The sequence below is a fragment of the Globicephala melas genome, chromosome 1 (genome assembly GCF_963455315.2).
Source record: "Globicephala melas chromosome 1, mGloMel1.2, whole genome shotgun sequence".
NCBI lineage: Eukaryota > Metazoa > Chordata > Mammalia > Artiodactyla > Delphinidae > Globicephala > Globicephala melas.
This window is the reverse complement of record NC_083314.1, coordinates 40058545-40078489: the sequence shown is the minus strand read 5'-3', so window position 1 is coordinate 40078489 and position 19945 is coordinate 40058545. Positions and strand designations below refer to the sequence as shown.

At 39.3% G+C, this 19945-nt stretch overlaps 1 protein-coding gene across 2 annotated transcripts in view; it reads left to right on the top strand.

The window, feature by feature from the left end:
• Positions 1–16691, top strand: part of INTS7 (integrator complex subunit 7) — a 92380-nt gene extending 75689 nt beyond the window's left edge. For both annotated transcript variants that reach the window (XM_030872961.3, XM_060294633.1), the window contains exons 17-20: positions 4514–4646; positions 10041–10139; positions 11543–11728; positions 15209–16691. In XM_030872961.3, coding sequence (XP_030728821.1) covers positions 4514–4646; positions 10041–10139; positions 11543–11728; positions 15209–15496 — 706 coding nt within the window. In that variant the 3' untranslated portion in view covers positions 15497–16691. The remainder of the gene's footprint in view (positions 1–4513; positions 4647–10040; positions 10140–11542; positions 11729–15208) is intronic.
• Positions 16692–19945: the final 3254 nt, after the last annotated feature.

Below are 19945 nucleotides of genomic sequence, written 5' to 3'. Positions count from 1 at the left end.
AACACTGGGGTGCATGTGTTTTTTTGAATTATGGTTTTCTCTGGGTATATGCCCAGTAGTCCTCCTTGTGGTTTTGATTTGCATTTCTCTAATGATTAGTGATGTTGAGCATCCTTTCATATGTTTATTGGCAATCTGTGTATCGTCTTTGGAGAATTGTCTATTTAGGTCTTCCACCCATTTTTGGATTGGGTTGTTTGTTTTTTTGATATTGAACTGCGGGAGCTGCTTGTATATTTTGGAGATAATCCTTTGTCAGTTGCTTCATTTGCAAATATTTTCTCCCATTCTGAGGATTGTCTTTTTTGTCTTGTTTATGGATTTCTTTGCTGTGCAAAAGCTTCTAAGTTTCATTAGGTCTCATTTGTTTATTTTTGTTTTTATTTCCATTACTCTAGGGGGTGGGTCAAAAAGGATCTTGCTGTGATGTATGTCATAGAGTGTTCTGCCTATGTTTTCCTCTAAGAGTTTGAGTGTCTGGCCTTACATTTAGGTCTCTAATCCATTTTGAGTTTATTTTTGTGTATGGTGTTAGGGAGTGATCTAATCTCATTCTTTTACATCTAGCTGTCCAGTTTTCCCAGCACCACTTATTGAATAGGCTGTCTTTTCTCCATTGTATATTCCTGCCTCCTTTATCAAAGATAAGGTGACCATATGTGTGAACCCACTTTAAATACAAAGATACAAATATATTAAAAGTAAACAAAAGGATGGAAAAGGAACCCTAAAAGCTGGCGTGACAGTATCATACAAAGTGGACTTTAGGACAAAGACTTGATAAAGAGCTACATTTTACCATAATAGGGGATCAGTTCATCCAAAAGACATAATTCTAAACATTTATATATTTAGTAACAGATCTTCCAAATATACGAAGCAAAAACTGACAACTGAAAGGAGAAATAAATCCACAATTATGGTTGGAGTTTTCAACACTCCCCTCTGAAATAATTACTAGAACAACTTGCAGAAGATTTCTTAGGATATAGAGGACTTGAATAACACTACCAGCCAACTTGACCTAATTGACCTGTATGCCATACTAACAGCAGCATACACATTCTTTCCAAGCGCATTTGGAAAAATTACCAAAGTAAACCATATGCTGAGCTACAAAACAATTCTTAGTAAATGTAAAAGCGTTGAAACTACGTAGAATATGTTATCTGATAGAATTAAATTAGAAAATCATCTCTGGAAAATCCCTAAATGTTTAGGAATTAAACAAGACTTCTAAACATTCCAATTGGTCAAAAATTCACAAGGGAAATTAGAAAGTAAGTTAAACTGAATGAAAATGAGAACACGACATATCAAAACTTGTGTGATGCAGTTAAAACAGAGCTTAGAGGAAAATTTATAACTTTAAATGCATACATACACAAAAGAAAGTTTAAAAGTAATAACATTAGTTTCTATCATATTAAAGCAAGAAAAAGAGCAAATTAAACTCAAAGTAATTAGAAGGAAAGAAATAGTAAAGATGAGAATGCTGATCAGTGAATTATAAATAAACAGTAGAGAAAGTCAATGAAACCAAAAGCTGGCTCTTTGAAAAGATCAATAAAGTTGATAAAACTAGCTATTCTGCACAAGGAAATAAGAGAGCATAAATTACCAATATTAGAAATGAAATGAGTACCGTCACAAATCCCATAGATATTAAAAGCATATTAAAGGAATAAATAACTTTGTGCCAATAAATGTGATAGTGGAGGTGAACAGGAAAAATTCACATATTCTACATAGACTTAAAAATCTTTAACAAAACATGTACAAATTGAACCTAACAAAACTCTAAAGGATAATACATTAAAACCAAGTAGGGTTTATTCCGGAAATTCTAGGTTTGATATTAGAAAACCAATCAGTGTAATTCACCATATTGTAAAATAAAGGGAAAAAACTAGAGGACTTGCTAAAGATTTCAAGACTTAGTATAAAGTTCCAGTAATTAAGACAATGTGATATTGGCTTGAGGGTAGAATGGAGAGACCAAAATAGTTACATAGGAGTATTACTTGATTTTTGACAAAGATGACAATCTGTTTTTTTCAACAGATTGTGCTGGAACACGCTGTATAGGGGGGAAAGGATCTTGACCTTACCTCACACCATACATAAAAATTAATTCCAAGTGTATCACAGATCAAACTGTAAAAGATAAAATTCCAAACTTTCTAGAATACTACTTGGGAGAAAATCTTCATGACCTTGAGATCAGCAAGGATTTTTTCAGGACACAAGCAGCAGTTACTGTACAGAAAAAAATTGTTTAATTGGATTTAAAAATTTTAACTTCTGCTCTCTGAAAGATGCCATTAAGAAAATGAAAAGATTGGTTGCAGGGTGAAATATTCTCAAACATATTCTATCAGAATATTAAGAAAACCATACAACTCAAGGTAACCCAATTTTTAAGAATTGACAAGAGATTTGAACAGACACTTCAACAGAGAAGATATGTTAATTCCAATAAGCACATGAAAAGATGCTTAACATCATTAGGCATCAGAAAAATACAAATTAAAATCACAGTGAGATACAACTAACACCCACTAGAATTGCTAAAGTTAAAAAGCCCTTTAATACCAAATATTAGTTGTGGAAGAGCTTGAATTCATACATTTTGGGGACTGCAAAATGATTCAGCCACTTTGGAAAACTGTTTGGCAATTACCATATGACCACCAGTTCTATTTCTACTTACTTAAGAGAAATGAAAACATATTTCCACAGAGACCTGTACACAGATTTTCTTAGCAGCTTTATTTGTAACAACAAAATCTGGAAAGAGCCAAATGTGTCAACAGGTGAATGGGTAGATAAATTGTAGTATGTTCATACAGTGGAATATTACTCAGCAATATAGATGGATGACCTGTTGAAATACACAAAACACATTAATGACTCAAAAATGTTGTGCTGTAAAGGAAACCAGACACAAAATATTACATATAGTATGATTATTTATATCCAGTATTAGGAAACATCTCATTTACAGTGATAGAAAGCTAATCTGGTTGCTGGGGGCCACAAGTAGGGATTGACTAGGAAGGGTACATTTTTGCGATTTTGTAACATATCTCAATAAAGTTTATTAAAAATAAATAAAGGAATACTCCTTTTGTAGAAGGTGGAACAGTATATTCTGATTTTATACCCTTTTATTTGCAGGTCACTTTGTCAGAGACTTTTAAATCTTTATGCTTTATTGTGTGGTATAGTTTTCCTTAAAGTCTATCACTAAATGAGGTTCAGTTCTTGTCTTAATAGAACTTAAGATATAGTACAGAGTAGGGAACAAAGCTTTGGAGCCAGGCAGATACACGTGTACATACAGCTAGGAGTGAGTATGAATATAGACATGTTCTTTCGTCTCCCTGAGCCACATATGCATAAACTATAGGTAAGTAATAATGCCTGTCTCTTAGAGTGGTTGTAATGGTTAAATGAAAACCTATGTAAAGTACCCAGCTGAAGTACCTTGCACATAGTAGCCGTTAAAAGGATAATAAGGGAATAGTAAGAATAGTGTTAACCCAACATAGTTAAGTTACCTATATTGCATTTTCAAATAGCCCTCTTGAAGTTTAGTTAGAATGCAGGACTTTGCCACCTTTTCCCATTTAGAAATACTTTCAGAAATGTCTTTGGGTTTGAGGCAGTAGAAAAAAAAGAAATCTAGGTAAAACTTCTTCCAGCATGCTCTATATGCTAGTTCTCTGCTGAACATTCTTGTGCATTTCACCTGCTTGCTTTAGATTCATGCCATTTCTCCAGTTATGAATGCCCTCCGAACTTTCCATCTCTTCAAATCTTATCCATGCTACTTGCATAGTGATTTGTCCAAGACCGATCTCTTCTGTGGCATTCCTCAGCTCCCTCTATATTCTGATTACTTGCATATCTTTACTGGTTATTTGGCACTTGTCTGCTGACTTTATTGATAGTTTACATTTTCAAATGCCTTATGTCTCTTTCCCCTCATGGCAGGGACAAGGTTTAATTAAACATTTTTATACTAGCTAACAACCAAAGTGATTAAGACTTGTATAATTTGAAGTCAGGTCTGGATTTGAATTCTAGCTTGTCGCTTACTAGTTGTGTGACTGAAGGCGAATTACTTAACATCTCCAAGCCTCAGTTTTCTCATCTGTGAAATGGAAATAACAGTGCCTACTTCATTATTTTAAAGATTAAATGAGACAGTGTGGAAAGTACCTGACACATTTTGACATTAAATTAGTTACTGTTGGGCTTCCCTGGTGGCGCAGTGGTTGAGAGTCTGCCTGCCGATGCAGGGGACATGGGTTCGTGCCCCGGTCCAGGAAGATCCCACATGCTGCGGAGCGGCTAGGCCCGTGAGCCATGGCCACTGAGCCTGCACGTCTGGAGCCTGTGCTCTGCAACGGGAGAGGCCACAACAGTGAGAGGCCTGCGTACCGCAAAAAAAAAAAAAAAAAGTTACTATCTTGGTTGATTGATTGATATTAATTTTTGACTTCAGTTTCCAGGAATATGGATCTACAGGAGCAGCCCATGCTGATAGTGAATATGAGAGAAGAATGATGTCTGTATATAATCATGTCTTGGAGGAGGTGGAATCACTCAATCGGAAATATACCCCTGTTTCTTACATGGCAAGTCACATTTGTTTTATTGAGTTTTATTATGTGGAAGTGAGTTTTTATCTGTCTCTGGCACTTACTGTGTGTGACTTCAACACATTAACCTCTCTATGACTGTTTCCTCTGTGCCTGTTTTTTGTTTGTTTGTTTGTTTGTTTTCTTTTGCGGTACACGGACCTCTCACTGTTGTGGCCTCTTCCGTTGTGGAGCACAGGCTCAGCAGCCATGGCTCACGGGCCCAGCCGCTCCGCGGTGTGTGAGATCCTCCCGGACCAAGGCACGAACCCGTGTCCCCTGCATCGGCAGGCGGACTCTCAACCACTGCGCCACCAGGGAAGCCCCCCTCTGTGCCTGTTTTGTAACAGGGTTAGTACAGTACCTACATCATAGTATTGTTGTGAGGTTGAAATGAGATGATCCATGAAAGCACTTAGCACATCTGTAGCTGCTACGTAGTCACACTAACATGTCAACTCTGCTCTACCAGAATGCAGATAAAACTTTTTTTTCTCTTTTTTAACAATTTAACTAAAGTTGCAATTGTTCTCAACCTTGGCTACACATTAGAATCACTTTGGAAGCTATTTAAAAAAAAAACATCAATATCCAGGCCCCACCCAGGCCAGTTATCTTTGAATCTCTGCGAGGCCCAGACCTTAGTATTTTTAAAAGCTCCCAGGTGATTCTGTCATGCCACCAGGGTTGAAAACTATTGGCCAATTAAAATAGAAAGAACTGGGCTTATTTTCTGACTATCAGTAAATCAGTTCCTGCCAGGTGATGCTACTGCTGTCCTTTAATACTCATGTCCACTTAGCCTACTGAATCTGCTACCTTTGGCACTGTTGAACATCTGCTGTTTATCCCCTGACTTCCCAGTCACAGGACAGACTGACACTCTCACCCAGATTTCCTCCTCCCTGTCTGGCTATTCTCCAGTGTTGTATTGAGCGCAGATTCCTATAATAAAATAGACATAGTGGCTTAAACAACAGACATTTCTTAAAATTCTAGAGGCTGGGAAGTCCAGACTCAGGGTGCCAAACAGTTTGTTTTGTGGTGTGGGGTCTCTTGCTGGCTTGCCAGCTGCTGCTTTCTCACTGTGTCCTCACGTGTTGGAGAGAGAGGGCCTCTTTTCTCTCCTTTCTCTTATAAGGGCACTGATCCCATCACAGGGGTCCCCCCCTTATGTCCTCATCTAAACTTAATGACCTCCCAAAGGCCCTCCTCCAAATATCAACACATTGGGAGTTAGGGCTTCAACATGTGAATTTAGAGACGACATCACATTCAGTGCATAGCACTGTCTTTGAACTTTACACCTTGGAGAGTTTCTCTTGCCCTGCCTACACATTGGATACTGGTATTTCCTGTAGCTCTCTTCTGCCTCCTGCTGTTCTCATTCTGAACTCACCATTTATCAGGTGTTCTAGAAGAAATTGACAGGATGTGTCATTAAAGAGTTAAATTAGATTTTAAGGTTAGATACTTTCATTTGCACACTGCTTTCCACGTAAGATTGTCAATACATATTTGCTGAATTGAAATGACACAGGTAGCTGTTTGATACTGAGATTGATTGCTAAGGAAGACTGTAAAGATTATCTTTGTAGGAAGTAGACATATTTATGTGAGACATTGATTAAATTATTTACATGTATTTCCTCTAAGCTCCACCCTAGGAAATTAAATAGATGCCAGATAGTACCTTGAGTTTGACAGAGTTCAATCCACTGCGTTTAATGGAAAGAATGGGAATTTTCTGCCCAGTAGGTACGCAATACAGAGAAAAGAGCCCTAGGGTCAGATTCTACCTCTGCCACTCAGCAGGCGTGATTTTAGACAAATTTCTAATACCCTTTTCTATGATATGGAAAAATATCTACCTCATAGGGTTTTTGTGAAGTTTAAATGGAATAATGCCTAATGCCTGGCACAGTGCCTGGCCTGGCATATAAGGAGTGGTTAATAAATGTTGATTCCCTTTTCCCCCTTTCCAAATTGTATTTTATAGATTTGATACTTTCTGAACCCAAAATTCAGTTTAACAAGCATTTATTGAATCCTGTGAATAGAAAAATGACAAAGAGGCTCTTCCCTCAAGTTGTCCATAGTCTGATAAGAAAGATTTTGTAAACAAATACAATATAATATATGTGCAATAATAGAGGTCTGCACAAAGTAGAGTTGTAGCACAAAAGAGAAAGTAATTCATGTCAAAGGATAGGGGAAATGGGGTGAGGGTGCACATCAGAGAGAAGAGGTATTTGCATATGAGTTTTTGAGGCAGATAAGGAGGGGTAGAGAATTTCAGGCAGGGAACAACATGTTCAAAAGCAGAGGCATGAGGACTTCCCTGGTGGCACAGTGGTTAAGAATCCACCTGCCAAAGCAGGGGACATGGGTTTGAGCCCTGGTCCAGGAAGATCCCACATGCTGCAGAGCAACTAAGCCCGTGCACCACAGCTACTGGGCCTGCGCTCTAGAGCCTGCGAGCTACAACTCCTGAGCCTACGTTCCACAACTACTGAAGCCCGCAAACCTAGAGCCCATGCTCCGCAACAAGAGAAACCACTTCAATGAGAAGCCCGCGTACCGCAGCGAAGAGTAATCCCCGCTCGCCGCAATTAGAGAAAGCCCGCGTGCAGCAACGAAGATCCAAAGCAGCCATGAAGGTCCAACACAGCCATAAATAAATAAATAAATTTATTTTAAAAAGCGGAGGCATGAGATAGCATGATGTCTTCCGGGAACAGTGTGTTATTGCTGCAGCATAATGTGCAGGCTCGGGACTAGAGAGGTCAGTGGAGGCCAGATGACAAAAGGCTTTTAACACAGTCTTAAGGAGTTTGGACTTTATCCCGTAGACAATGGGGGCACTCTTTAGGCATTTTAAATGGGTGTGGGAGAGAAGTGGTTAAGCTAAGACTGTACACTATTATGTAGAAACAGAACAGGTAATGGCCTGGAAGCCATGAAATTAAAGGAAAGAAGAGTGGTTACAAGACTTCTGCAGTAATCCAAGGTAGGGGCCAAATTGATAAAGTGGGAGCAAGAATGAGAAGAACAGATACATAAGAAAGATTATTTAGGTGTAATATTTTCAAGGCTTGGTTTTGGTTTTTTGTTTGTTTTTGTTTTCTTTAAATTAGATGTGAGAGGATGGAGACATGACCTCTGGGTTTCCAGCTTAGGTGACCAGGTGCACAAATGGTTGATCCTTGACTGAGACAGAATACAGAGGGATAGTGGAAGAAGGTGGTTTCATTTTTAAACATGTTAAACATTGGCAGTTAGATAACAGGTCTGGTGTCAGAAGGAGACAGGCTGGAATGCATGTAAAGTTGAGGTGTCATGAGCATATAGGTTCTTAAAGTCCTGGGAGTGAAGAAAACTGCCTGTGAAGAACAAACAGACTGAGAAGACAAACGGACTAAGGAGAGCATCAACACTGAAGGAACATACAAAGGAAGAGAATCTTAGGAAAGAAGATGGAGCAGGGAAGAATCAGAAGTGAGGGCAGGGGCCATTAAGTGGAATTTCATGGAAGGAGAGCATTATCAGGTGCCACAGAAGTGTCAAAAAATACAAAGGCTGAAAAGTATTCGGTTTGGCAATGAAGGGAGTATTCATGATGGGATAGTCCTCTTACCGGTTTACTAATCATGATATGTGATTTCACATCTCCTGACTGGTACTTTGATAGTAATCTGCAACTAACATACGTGTTGAAGTGTGCCCAAGGGGCTAGTGGTCTCAGAGGCAGTCCTGCTTTCCCAGTGGGGAATTGCAAAATCCGCATCTATTCTTTTAAAAGGGAAAATGGTACCTTTTTGCCCGGGAACAGCCTGAGGTCACTTGTGCTCCTCTAAATCCATTCTTTAAAGATGTTTCTCTCCTTAAATACTGTTGTGGCATCAAAGGTTCCACCACAAGTAGGATGTCCAGGCAAACGCATCTCAGATCCCTTGTGGCAAGAAGATGAATAGTGCCGTTTTAGCAGTTAAACCTGAGTAGACCCAGTGTCTCTAAATCCGTGTTGTGGTAATCTCAAGTAATAGACCTGGCATTTATATTAGGAGTCTGTCAGGCACAGAATGTTCAGTAATCTGAAACCAATGAGGAATGGATTCTTCTGGCTTTTAGCCTTAATGCCCTACTTTTTAAAAATGTTTATAGCAGAGGCACTAGGTGATACCCTGCTTGGAAGCAGGAACTTAAAAGGACAGACAGCACTGTATAGTGGAACAGTTTTCAGCCTGTGGCATTTTGGGGGCCACTGAGAGAGGAGTAGACTGAGGAGGGGATGGTAGACCAAGCAGGAATGGTTCTGGGTCACCCAAAGTTACAGGTGTTCCAGTACTGTAATTTTTTTTTTCTATTAAGTTTGCAAATCATTGGTGAAATAAAACAAAATCACTGAGTGACCTAGTCAGGTGACCTAGGTTCCAGTCCCAGCTTGTTCCATTAGTTGTCTGGGTGACCTGTGTCATCAGCAAAATTGAGGGTTAAACTGGGTGATCTTTAAAATAGCTTTGATGGTATCACAGGTGTATACTTATCTCCAAACTGATTAAGTAGTATGCATTAAATATGTCCAGCTTTTTGCATGTCAGTGGTACCTCAAGAAAGTAGTTGAAAATAAATAAATAAATAAAATCTTGGAATTCTTAAATTCTGGTTCTATGACCCCTTTCACTAAGACTCGAAAGATTCGTTAGAGTAGTTCTATTCCTCTGCAGTTAAGCTGGGATTTTCAAAACTCAGTTAAATTTGTGAAATAGATTTTAGAAAGAAGGTGTTTTATTTAAGTTTCAGCGATCTATAGAGTTGGACTATATGGTAATCTGTAATCTGAATTCCAGTAAGTTTTCACCGTTGCTCTCTCTCTGGAGACTCATGGCCACATGAACAGGGAGGCCACCTGGTAGAGATGGGATGAAGAATGAGGCAGTTCCAAGCCAAGGTTCCACGGGGATTTGGTCTCGAGCCTCAAATGTCAATATTTTGCTCTGATTTTTTACCATATACCTGCTCTTTATCATATTTTGTCACGTGATAGTTACTTTATACTTTAGTATCTAAAATAACTATATATCTAGTAGCTCTAAGCTCTATAGAAACGCAGACTGCACACTGCTTGGTCTTGAGGAGTGTGGGTTTTCTCTGTCATTTTTTATTGAATATATTTCAGAATAAAGTAAAAGTCTGTAATTGTCCTCCTTGGCATGAGTGATTTGATAAATGTATATAGTTCCTGAGTGTTATGTCTCTTAACCTGATTGGTGTGTACTTTTGTAGTAATTTTATGAGCGTTTGTAGTTTTTACACTTCTTCCTGAAAGTAACTATTTGTTGATGAAATTTGGAAATTTATTTTCATTTGGTTTTTCTTTTTTTACCCCAGCATACAGCATGTCTCTGCAATGCCATCATTTCTTTGCTGAAAGTTCCTCTTTCATTTCAGAGATATTTTTTCCAGAAACTGCAGTCTACCAGCATCAAGGTAATATAGGAAGAACAATCAGGTTTAATATAGTTTAATACCTTCTTCTGAAGATTGTAGGGGGCATAGCTCTGCTTCAGGATCTTACCTTTGGTTTAGACAGAACTTATACTCTTCAGTTGTAAGCCTTTCCTCCCTTCAACAAGTGATTTGGGAGTTAAACCCTCTCCTCTCCTTTCTTTCCTCATAGTGCCAAATGCAGTGGGACAGGCATTTGGGTACCTTGAGCTCTGTCCCTGTCTTCAAGAATGAGTTGGGTGCTGTTCATCATAGTAGCCCACAGGGATCTTGAGCTGAATCCATGTCTGATCAAACTATTTAAACCCAACTTGGAATGAATCAGGTCCAGTAAAACATCACCAGCCCTATCTCCAAAGCACTTTTGTCTACAAATAACAAATTTTGAGAAGCTGGGCAATGAGTATAGTCAGTATTTTAAAATATTTAAGCCACTCAAAATTCAAAAGCTATTTTGATTCAAAGAATGAAATTGAAAAAAAAAAAAAAATGAAATTGTTGGGAAAGGGGGGAAATTGTCATTTGTAAGAGATTCCCTGGATTATCCCGATCAGTAAATGTCTTCAGTGCACTTTTGCATCCATTTGAATGTTTTTGATTACAAATAATAGAGCATTCCATTTGAAAATGACCTGAATAACAAGGAAAATTGATTATATAGATAAGAAGTCCTAAGGTAAGCTGTCTCCAGGGTTCACTGGCTCAACAACATTATCAGAAAGACCCAGTTTCTTCCGTATTTTTATTTAAGCAAGATTTGAGCTTTCTTTAATTAAAGGGTATTTAGGATTCTTAATATGTTTTTAAAGAAAAACTGAGAGGTTAAAAATGTCATTTGGTTTATGTGTGGAAATTGACTTTTATACCATGCTGACTTGATAGCGTATGTAATCCTAGAATTCTAGATTCATTTACATTTGAATTTAGTTTATTTAAAATTACCTAAGACCATAGAGACAGCAGCTGGACATGAAAATTTATATAGTGCATTTCCATACTAGAGTTGGTTCATTGTCAAAGAAATGCCCCACCTCAGAAATTGGGAGAACAGTGCCCTTGCTATTCTCTAATCCTCTGTTCCCCTCAAACAGAACTGGGGCTGGGGGTTTAAAAAAAAAAACACAAAACAGTGGTATTTAAAAGGAGGCATTAGGGATAAGGAACCCTTGACTTTAAAGGTACATCTGTCTGGTTGTCCCAGCACGGTCAGGTCATTGCGGGTGTGTGTGTGTGTGTCTGTGTGTGTATGTATCTGTGTGTATGTATGTGTGCCTGTGTGTGTACAAGTAATGTTTTAATCTATAATCAACAATTAGCACAGACATGTTTGTTGTAAGGAAGCTTGCTTTTGGTTGTTAGCATTTATTTTAATGTTGGCTTTCCAGCTTGCCCTGTCACCATCCCCCCGGAACCCTGCTGAACCCATTGCTGTCCAGAATAACCAGCAACTGGCGCTGAAGGTAGAGGGAGTGGTCCAGCACGGATCTAAACCAGGACTCTTCCGCAAAATTCAGTCTGTCTGTCTGAATGTTTCTTCCACACTGCAGAGTAAATCTGGACAAGACTACAAGGTAATTTAGAAAAGAGGCAGAGTTGTGATGCAGGTTGTATCAACTCATTGATGGAAGTTTTCCAGTGTTTTTCATGGTTAAGCAGATTGCAGTTATACCTCCCAAGGGATCAGATGGACATAAGTTAAAAGTACGTATTAGGGTGTAAGGGGGCTGATAAACAACACTTCTCTTTTCCCTGCCCGAACCAGTTGATAGACAAAGTATCCAGGCAGGCAGAGATCAAAATATGAGTGTCACTACTGTTAGAGCTGGGGAGAAACCTAGCTCAGGTGCCTGGCAGCAAGGACTGCCTAGCCTTGTGGCTCTGAATTGAGCTTTCCCACCAGCCTCCGCCAGTATACACAGAGCCTGCCCCTATAAAACTGGGAGGAGCAGTACCCTGAAGCCCAAAGAAGAAGGGAGAGAGAAGGTGCTTAGCTCCCCAGGCCCAGTCCCCACCCCACAACTTACCAATCAGTAGGATGCACCTTCTCCCCTAGAGACCAGTACTGTTCATCTAATGAAAGGTCCCTCCACATGGAGGGAAGCATCAGGAGTGGGGAAAAACTTTCTCCCTAACCCCCTGACCCCAAAAGAACACATCTATTTATTTTTCCTTTGTTTTAAGTAAATTTTAGCATGTTCCAAAAAAAGTATACTATATTGGTCTTCCCTGGTGGCGCAGTGGTTGAGAGCCCACCTGCCGATGCAGGGGACACGGGTTCATGTCCCGGTCTGGGAAGATCCCACATGCCACGGAGCGGCTGGGCCCGCGAGCCGTGGCCGTGGAGCCTGCGCGTCCGGAGCCTGTGCTCCGCAACGGGAGAGGCCACAACAGTGAGAGGCCCGCGTACCGCAAAAAAAAAAAAAAAAAAAAAGTATACTATATTGACATACAGTGATCAGATGAAGTAAAATCTTTCGTTAAGGGTTTAACCCTAGAAATTTGCTACTTTGAGAAATCAGGAGGTAGGTTAACCAAAATCACGCTTGCTTTGTTAGCCAAAGCTAAGATTCTGAATCTGTGCCTGTGAAACACCAATGTTCCAAATGTAGAATGTTCCTTTCTTTAGACATTTCTTTCTAGTCCCTTGGTGGTTTATTCACAGTAAATGGAACAAGTGAACAAGTGCACAGTTGTATGAACAGAGTTGTTTAAATGTCCAAATTGGTTATGTCTGGGTTTATTTGTGGGCACCCTTGAACTGAGGTCCAGAGCAAGGAAAGGGGTATCAGTAAAGATATAAAATGAGAGCATTTTATTCTCTTTGGTGGTTTTAGGCTAAAAGGCCAAGGGAAGGTCTGGTTTAAGCCATTACTACTTTCCTTACTTTGGTAACTTTCTCTCTCTCTCCGGGGCTCTGTACCTACTCTGAGAAGGCTCAGCCTTCATTCTCTCCCTCTCTTTTGACTTCGAGGGCACAAAGCATGGCACCTTATGTAGCCACTCAGTAGATATTTGGTGAATAATGAAAAAAATCATTTACTGTATTTAGTACAACTCTCTTATGTTTCAGTGATCTCTCTTGTCACAGAAGATCATAAGGAGAACTTACATAGTCAGCTTATCCCTGTCTGCAGCTCTCTGCTCATTTTGAGTTTGAAAGAACAGTAACCATGATTCTCTTTGTCCTTGTATATAGTGATTTTTACTGTTTTTAAAAAAACCATTCAAGTCGAGAAGTACTACTGGTCTTCTCATTGTTGACTTACCTCTCAGGAGGCACTGGTTAAAGTCAAGAAGCTGACGTAATAAGCCAGGTAGTACATGATTGCTTTGTAATGTTACTTGCAGTGAGTTTGCAACTTAAAATGCATCATGCGTTCAGAGTGATCAGGTTGCCTACTAGGCCTATTTCTGGTCCTTTTAAGGAAGTTCTTGTTTGGTGTGCATATTCTTTACAGAAATAAAAATCCTACAGAAGTTGAATGTGCAAACAAAAAAGGACTTATAAATAATTTTAAGATCTTGAATTTGTGGTGACTTCATTTCATTAATGTTACAGATCAGTGTCTCTGGAAAACTGACCTCATGATAACTGCTTATTGAGACACGAAGCTTCAGGGCACATTTATATAATTAATTACACAACAGAAATACACACATAAACATAGAGCAATCTAATCAAATATTCATTCTGATTACCTGTATATGCATTCTTAGAATAAGTGTCTCTCTTGACATACTTCATCTTGGGTACAAGAAGAGATACACCTGCAGGTGTTACTCTGTTCTTTGAAGGACAAAGGTATGAGTATCTAGCTAAATACATAAATGAATTCATAAATCTGTGTTTCATAATATGTTGTACTGCCCATCTGAACAAAACACTGATTTTTAAGTAAGCAACATGCAAGTTCTAAAGTTAATTTGTTAAAGGAGGGAAGAATCACTACATTACTTAAGTAATATAAAATCAGACTAGCTAGGAGGGGAAAAACCATATATTTGCATAGCGTTATGTTCTTTTTTAGTCTTTCAGATTTTAAACTCACTGAAACAGGTGGTTGCATCCAGTTTCTTTAGAATATCTCTTCACAGGTTAAAGAAAGATGGGAATTGGAGTTGGGGTTGGGTGAACAAGGAGAGGGGAGGAGAAATTTCTCTTTTACCCTCTTAGGGTCTCCAGCTAGGCCTAAGATTGAACTGACCTTAAGGCAGATTAACAGGAGAAAAGCATGCCAGTTTTATTAGAATTTTACATATATATGGGAGTCTTCACAGGAGGATGAAGACCCGAAGAAGTGACCAGAACAGAAAGCTTAGATACCTTTTAGTCACACAGATGATGAATTCCTGACAAAATGGCAAGACAGAGGGTTTGGGGCTAGGGACAGTAAGTAAAATGACTAGGAGATCTGTTGGGGCATTGGGGGAGACTAGTGGAAGATACGGGTTATTTTCTTAGGTTGGTTCGTACAGATCCATCTCAACATCGATTCCCAGTCTCTGGTGATAGTCTTCTCTTTTTTGGTGCAGGGAGGTTTACCTTTCTCATGGAAAATCTGATTTATGTTTTAGGTAAAAAGGGGCAGGTCAGAGAGCCCTTTCTGTACCTGTTGTTTTTCAAGTGCCTTTAGCTCAAAATAATCGCTATGCCACAGCCGCGTATTTGGGGTGGCATGTTCTGAACTGCTTCCCAAGGCAGAAAGGCCTCATCAGAGGGGCTGAGAAAGCTCCTTTTACTCAGGCTCCTTCTAGTGAGGAGGCAGTGTTACCTGATATTAAGAGTACAGGCTCTGGAGTTAGCCAGACTCTTGACTCCAGTCTAGAGTTTTGTTATCAGATGCCAACGTCATCACTCATTAGCTGTATGACCTTGGAGAAGTTACTTAACCTCCCCACCTCAGCTTCCTCGTTCGTGAAACAAGGATAATATTAGTACCTACCTTTTGGTTGTTTGCAAAGATTTAAATACCACTTAAAACAGGTCCTGGCTCACAGCATGCACTCAGGAAACGTTAGCTATTGTTATTTAACGATTTTTTTCATTCCAGATACCCATTGACAATATGACCAATGAGATGGAGCAGAGGGTTGAGCCTCATAATGATTACTTCAGTACTCAATTCCTGTTGAACTTTGCTATCCTTGGCACACACAACATTACAGTGGAATCTTCCGTGAAAGACGCCAACGGCATCGTATGGAAGACTGGTCCCAGAACCACCATATTTGTAAAATCCCTGGAAGACCCTTATTCGCAGCAGATTCGCCTGCAGCAGCAGCAAGTCCAGCAGCCGTTACAACAGCAGCAGCAGCGAAATGCCTACACGCGGTTTTAGCCGTGCAACAGAGGCACTACAGACTTTCCAGGAACTGAGCAAATTAGCGAAAATAGTTTGCTTTTTCATATGGATAAAGGTACAAAAGTTAGAATATGGAGTCCGTTTATTCATTGGTTTCTGTGATAGAACATTCTGAAAAAAACATTTCTTTTCTTAAAAATTTACTTGGAGAAATCATTGGGTTCCTAACCAGAAAGATTTTTTTCCCCTTATTTCTTCTTAAACCAAGTCCTTCATCTCCTATTCAGCACTTTCATTGTTTTGCTATTATTACTTTTATTTTTGCTGAGCCTTCTCTTTTTCTTTCAGGAAAAGTCACATATTGGGATCATTGAATTAGTAAATTTGACTGCTTTCCTACCAAAATATATCACTTGCTGCCTGACATAGACCTCTAATTCTGAGCTGGGCCTTTGGAAGTTCTGACCAGTATGTGCCGGGTTTACCCAGGGTAGTAGAAACTGAGTAGTCCCGTAGTTGGACTTGGAAGTGTCCCCTGAAACATCCAGTGTTATGGATTATGAGAGCCTGCAGTCTAGCAGAAAGGAAACATCCTGCCGTATTATTTCACCTGTTTACCTATCTATTCTCTGCTAAAGCAATCGTAATTTATTGTTTTAGTGTTTAATTGACCCAAAGAGCAGCTAACAATTACATAGAAAGATTGGAAATTAATAATTTGTTTTTTCTAATATATGTGCAATTTTATGTAATACAGACTTTTTTTATTGTTTCTAAGAATGAAAAAAATCACATTTAATGTTAGGAGGGCAGATCTTTTCCTTTGATTGGTTTAGATTCTTCTTGGCAAGTTAGGTAGTGCTAAACTTGATTGTCTAGAAACAGCAGTCTCTCTATAATACACCCTCAGTTAGTTGGAATGCTCAGGGAATAGAAGTTTTCTCGTTAGCCAGAAAACCCCCTTTTTTTCTATGTCAATACTGGTGGAAAACCATTATAAAATATAATAATAATACACTTTCTTAACACAGTATACTACATGTAATTTAACTGTTCTTTCTTGATCTGGGATTGTTCAGTGCTTCGGGGTCATGATTTCTAGACATCAGGGATCACAGGATTGCAGACACTGATGATATGGGCACTTGGGCTGGAAGTAGCTCCCAAGGTGAAGCGCAGGGCACATTCCCTGGAAGTTTTCTTTTAAAATAAATCTCTCAATTGCTTTGCTCGTTTTGCCGTTTTCTCTTTAAAGTCGACATTGACTCAAAGGAGGGATAGAGTTTAAAGGGAAAAAAATGAGTTTGGGGGATTTTTGTGTGTGTGTAATGTGGCCTCCAGGGGTGAAAGTGATTGGCAGGCAACTCGTGTCCCTCTAAGATCTCTTGGCTTCATGGGCTATTGTCCCAGCACAGCACTTCTGCCAGTGGCCAGGGCATTGTCATAAAACGGTGTAGATCTACAGTGTCCACTGTGGTTGATGCCCAGATGTACGCAGTACATGATGTGCACAGGCATGACAACATCTGGGAACATAAGCCTTAGGAAGAATTGCTAGAGAGTAGTGGGGGACGTGTGCAGGACCTCTTGCCCTTCTACCAGGTATGGAAAGAGCTGACGGAAAGCCTGGGTTCCACTGTAGGCTCCAAAGAGTTAGCCCTGTGACCTGGGCAAGTGTCATCATCTCTGTAGACGGAAGTTTCTTTGTCTGTAAAATGACTGGATTAGAGAGGACCTCTTGACTCCAGTCTAGAGTTTTGTTATCTGAAAGACTAAAGACCAAAAAAAAAAAAAAGTTCTTTCTTAAATTGAAAAAATCTTTTTTCTTTTCTTTTCTTTTAAAGTGGCTATTTTCAGAATGAAATTTTACAATGTTAATTTTAGGTTTCTGGTGCTGTTTCAAGGCAGAATTGTCTGAAAAGAAGCAAATTTTGTAAACCACCAATTCCCCCAGTTCACTTTGAGACCTTCCCGTATTTTATATTCTTAAAAGATAGGCTTTTGATAGCTGTAGTTATAAACTGATTGATTTGGTATATTATAGAGCCCCTGGCACAAATTGGAAAGGAATTATTAAAATAAAAACAAATCCAAACAGTTTGGAGTGAAAAGTAACTCTGTGAAGCAAAAAAGGCTATTTTATTTTAGGATGTCCATTAGATCTGGAATTAGGACACCGATTTTATTTTTGGTATAATATCTACTGCATTTTTGGCATCAACTGTTAAACAGTTATTTGAGGTGGGGGGAAACTGTTTATTATTTCAACAGTACACTCATGAATGAAAAGGAAAAGAATACTCAAGGAAAGATGCAGAAAAGAAAGATAAACATACTGATTATGAAGTGAACATGTTCCCTGATTTTAGAAATATGAGTAATAAGGGCACTGGCCGATTGATTTAAGAAGACAGGACTGATTTTTCCCAGTATTTAGTGACTTTGCAGTATAACCTGGTGGCTAAAAGCCCAACCTTTGGAGCCACTCTGTCCAGTTCCAAACCCTAACTCTACCTAACTTTGTGGCCTTGGATGAGCTACTTAATCTCTCTATGCCTCAGTTTCCTTATTCCCCAGATCAGGAAGCACAATAGTGCTTCATGGGTTAGGTGTGAGGATTAAGCAAGTTAATACAGAATTGATATATATAAAGCAGTTAGAATATGCCTCACACATAGTAAGCAGATACACGAGTGTTTGCTGTTATTATTACCGCTATTATTATCCTCCCTAGTATTATTTTTCACAGTGTTAGATCAATTCTTTTTTTTAATAAGTTATTTTATTTTATTTTATTTATTTTATTTTTTTGGCTGTGTTGGGTCTTTGTTGCTGTGTGCAGGCTTTCTCTAGTTGCAGCGAGCGGGGGCTGCTCTTCGTTGTGGTGTGTGGGCTTCTCATTGCAGTGGCTTCTCTTGTTGCAGAGCATGGGCCCTAGAGCATGTGGGCTTCAGTAGTGGCAGCATGTGGGCTCAGTAGTTGCAGCTCACATGCTCTAGAGCGCAGGCTCAGTAGTTGTGGCGCACGGGCTTGGTTGCTCCGCGGCATGTGGGATCTTCCCAGACCAGGGATCGAACCCATGTCCCCTGCATTGGCAGGCGGATTCTTAACCATTGCATGACCAGGGAAGTCCATAGATCAGTTCTTAACCTTAGCATTTTATTTATTCAAAATAAAAGTTACCTTTTCTCTGCTAGTCAACACACATTTAAGCTATCTCCCCTCATATTCATTTTGGGTACATTGATTAAGCACAAAATAGCTTACTGTTGACCTAAACAAAATGGAATTTCTGTCTACTGCAGTGCTGAAATCCTATTTAATTAAAATATTTAAAGAAAAACGTACAAAGAAAATTATGAAAATACTTTCCAAAAGTACTGATTACCTTCAGTGGTAACGGCCATAGTATATTGACTATTTAGAAACTAAAGTACTATTGTAGTCCAACTTAAACTAAGAGATCTTGTGATGCGGCTTTCCAGCTCAAACCCACCAAGGTAGCAGGTAATTTGCAACTGAAGGCTGTCAGTCACTTTTCATATTGAAATATGATTCAGAGAAGAACAAAACAGCCAAACAAGATCTTCAGTCTAGGGTCCCAGAGATGTCAGTTTAAGTTCTATTTATACGACTCACTTGCCATGGATCCTTGGATAGGTCACTTGATCTTTTTGTGCCAATACATGCCAGCAGTATACTGAGAATAAGATGACCCTGCCATCTGGTATACAGAGTATATGCAGAGCTGTCTGACAGAACTTTCTGAGATGATGGAAATGTTCTAAGTCTGTACTATCCAATATAGCCACTAGCCACATAGAGCTGTTGAGTATCTAAAGTAAGCCTAGAGTAACTGAATCGTTTATTACTTTTAATTCAGTTAAACTTAAATAGCCTCATGTGGCTACTGCCTGTAGAACTGGACAGTGCAAGAGTAATAAGTGAAGAAATGAGATTCACTACTACCTTAGGACCTAGATAGTCCTTAAGTAGGTTTCTAGATAAGGTGTCTACACTGGAGTTATTTGATGCACCAAAGGTTTCACGTGGAAGAGTGTGGATGACAAGGAAGGCATCGGGGGTTCGTGTGTTTGCTTTGCTTCAGATAATACAGTACTGTGTTGCTCAACCACCTAGCCCTGTTCTCTCTATAATGTGCCCTTGGATTTAGGTTTTATCAGTCACCAACAGTGAAAGTATGATGGGAGTACTGAGAAGTCCCAAAGTCTGGTGAATTGGCTTAGATTTCCTGCCAACAGCACTCCAGGAGGCTGTGGTCTTCCTTTCCATTTCTTGCCCAGGAACACAAAGACCTTTCCATGGGCTGTGTATTTTATTGGCTTAACTGGCATTAGTCCACTATCCTGTGGTGCCTCCCAGTCTACTCATTCTATGAGCAATTTGATGTTTAATTGTAACAGATTTAAACAGAGGGTAAGTCATGTTTTTTTTCTTAAATAACATACCAAGATCTGGAGTCAT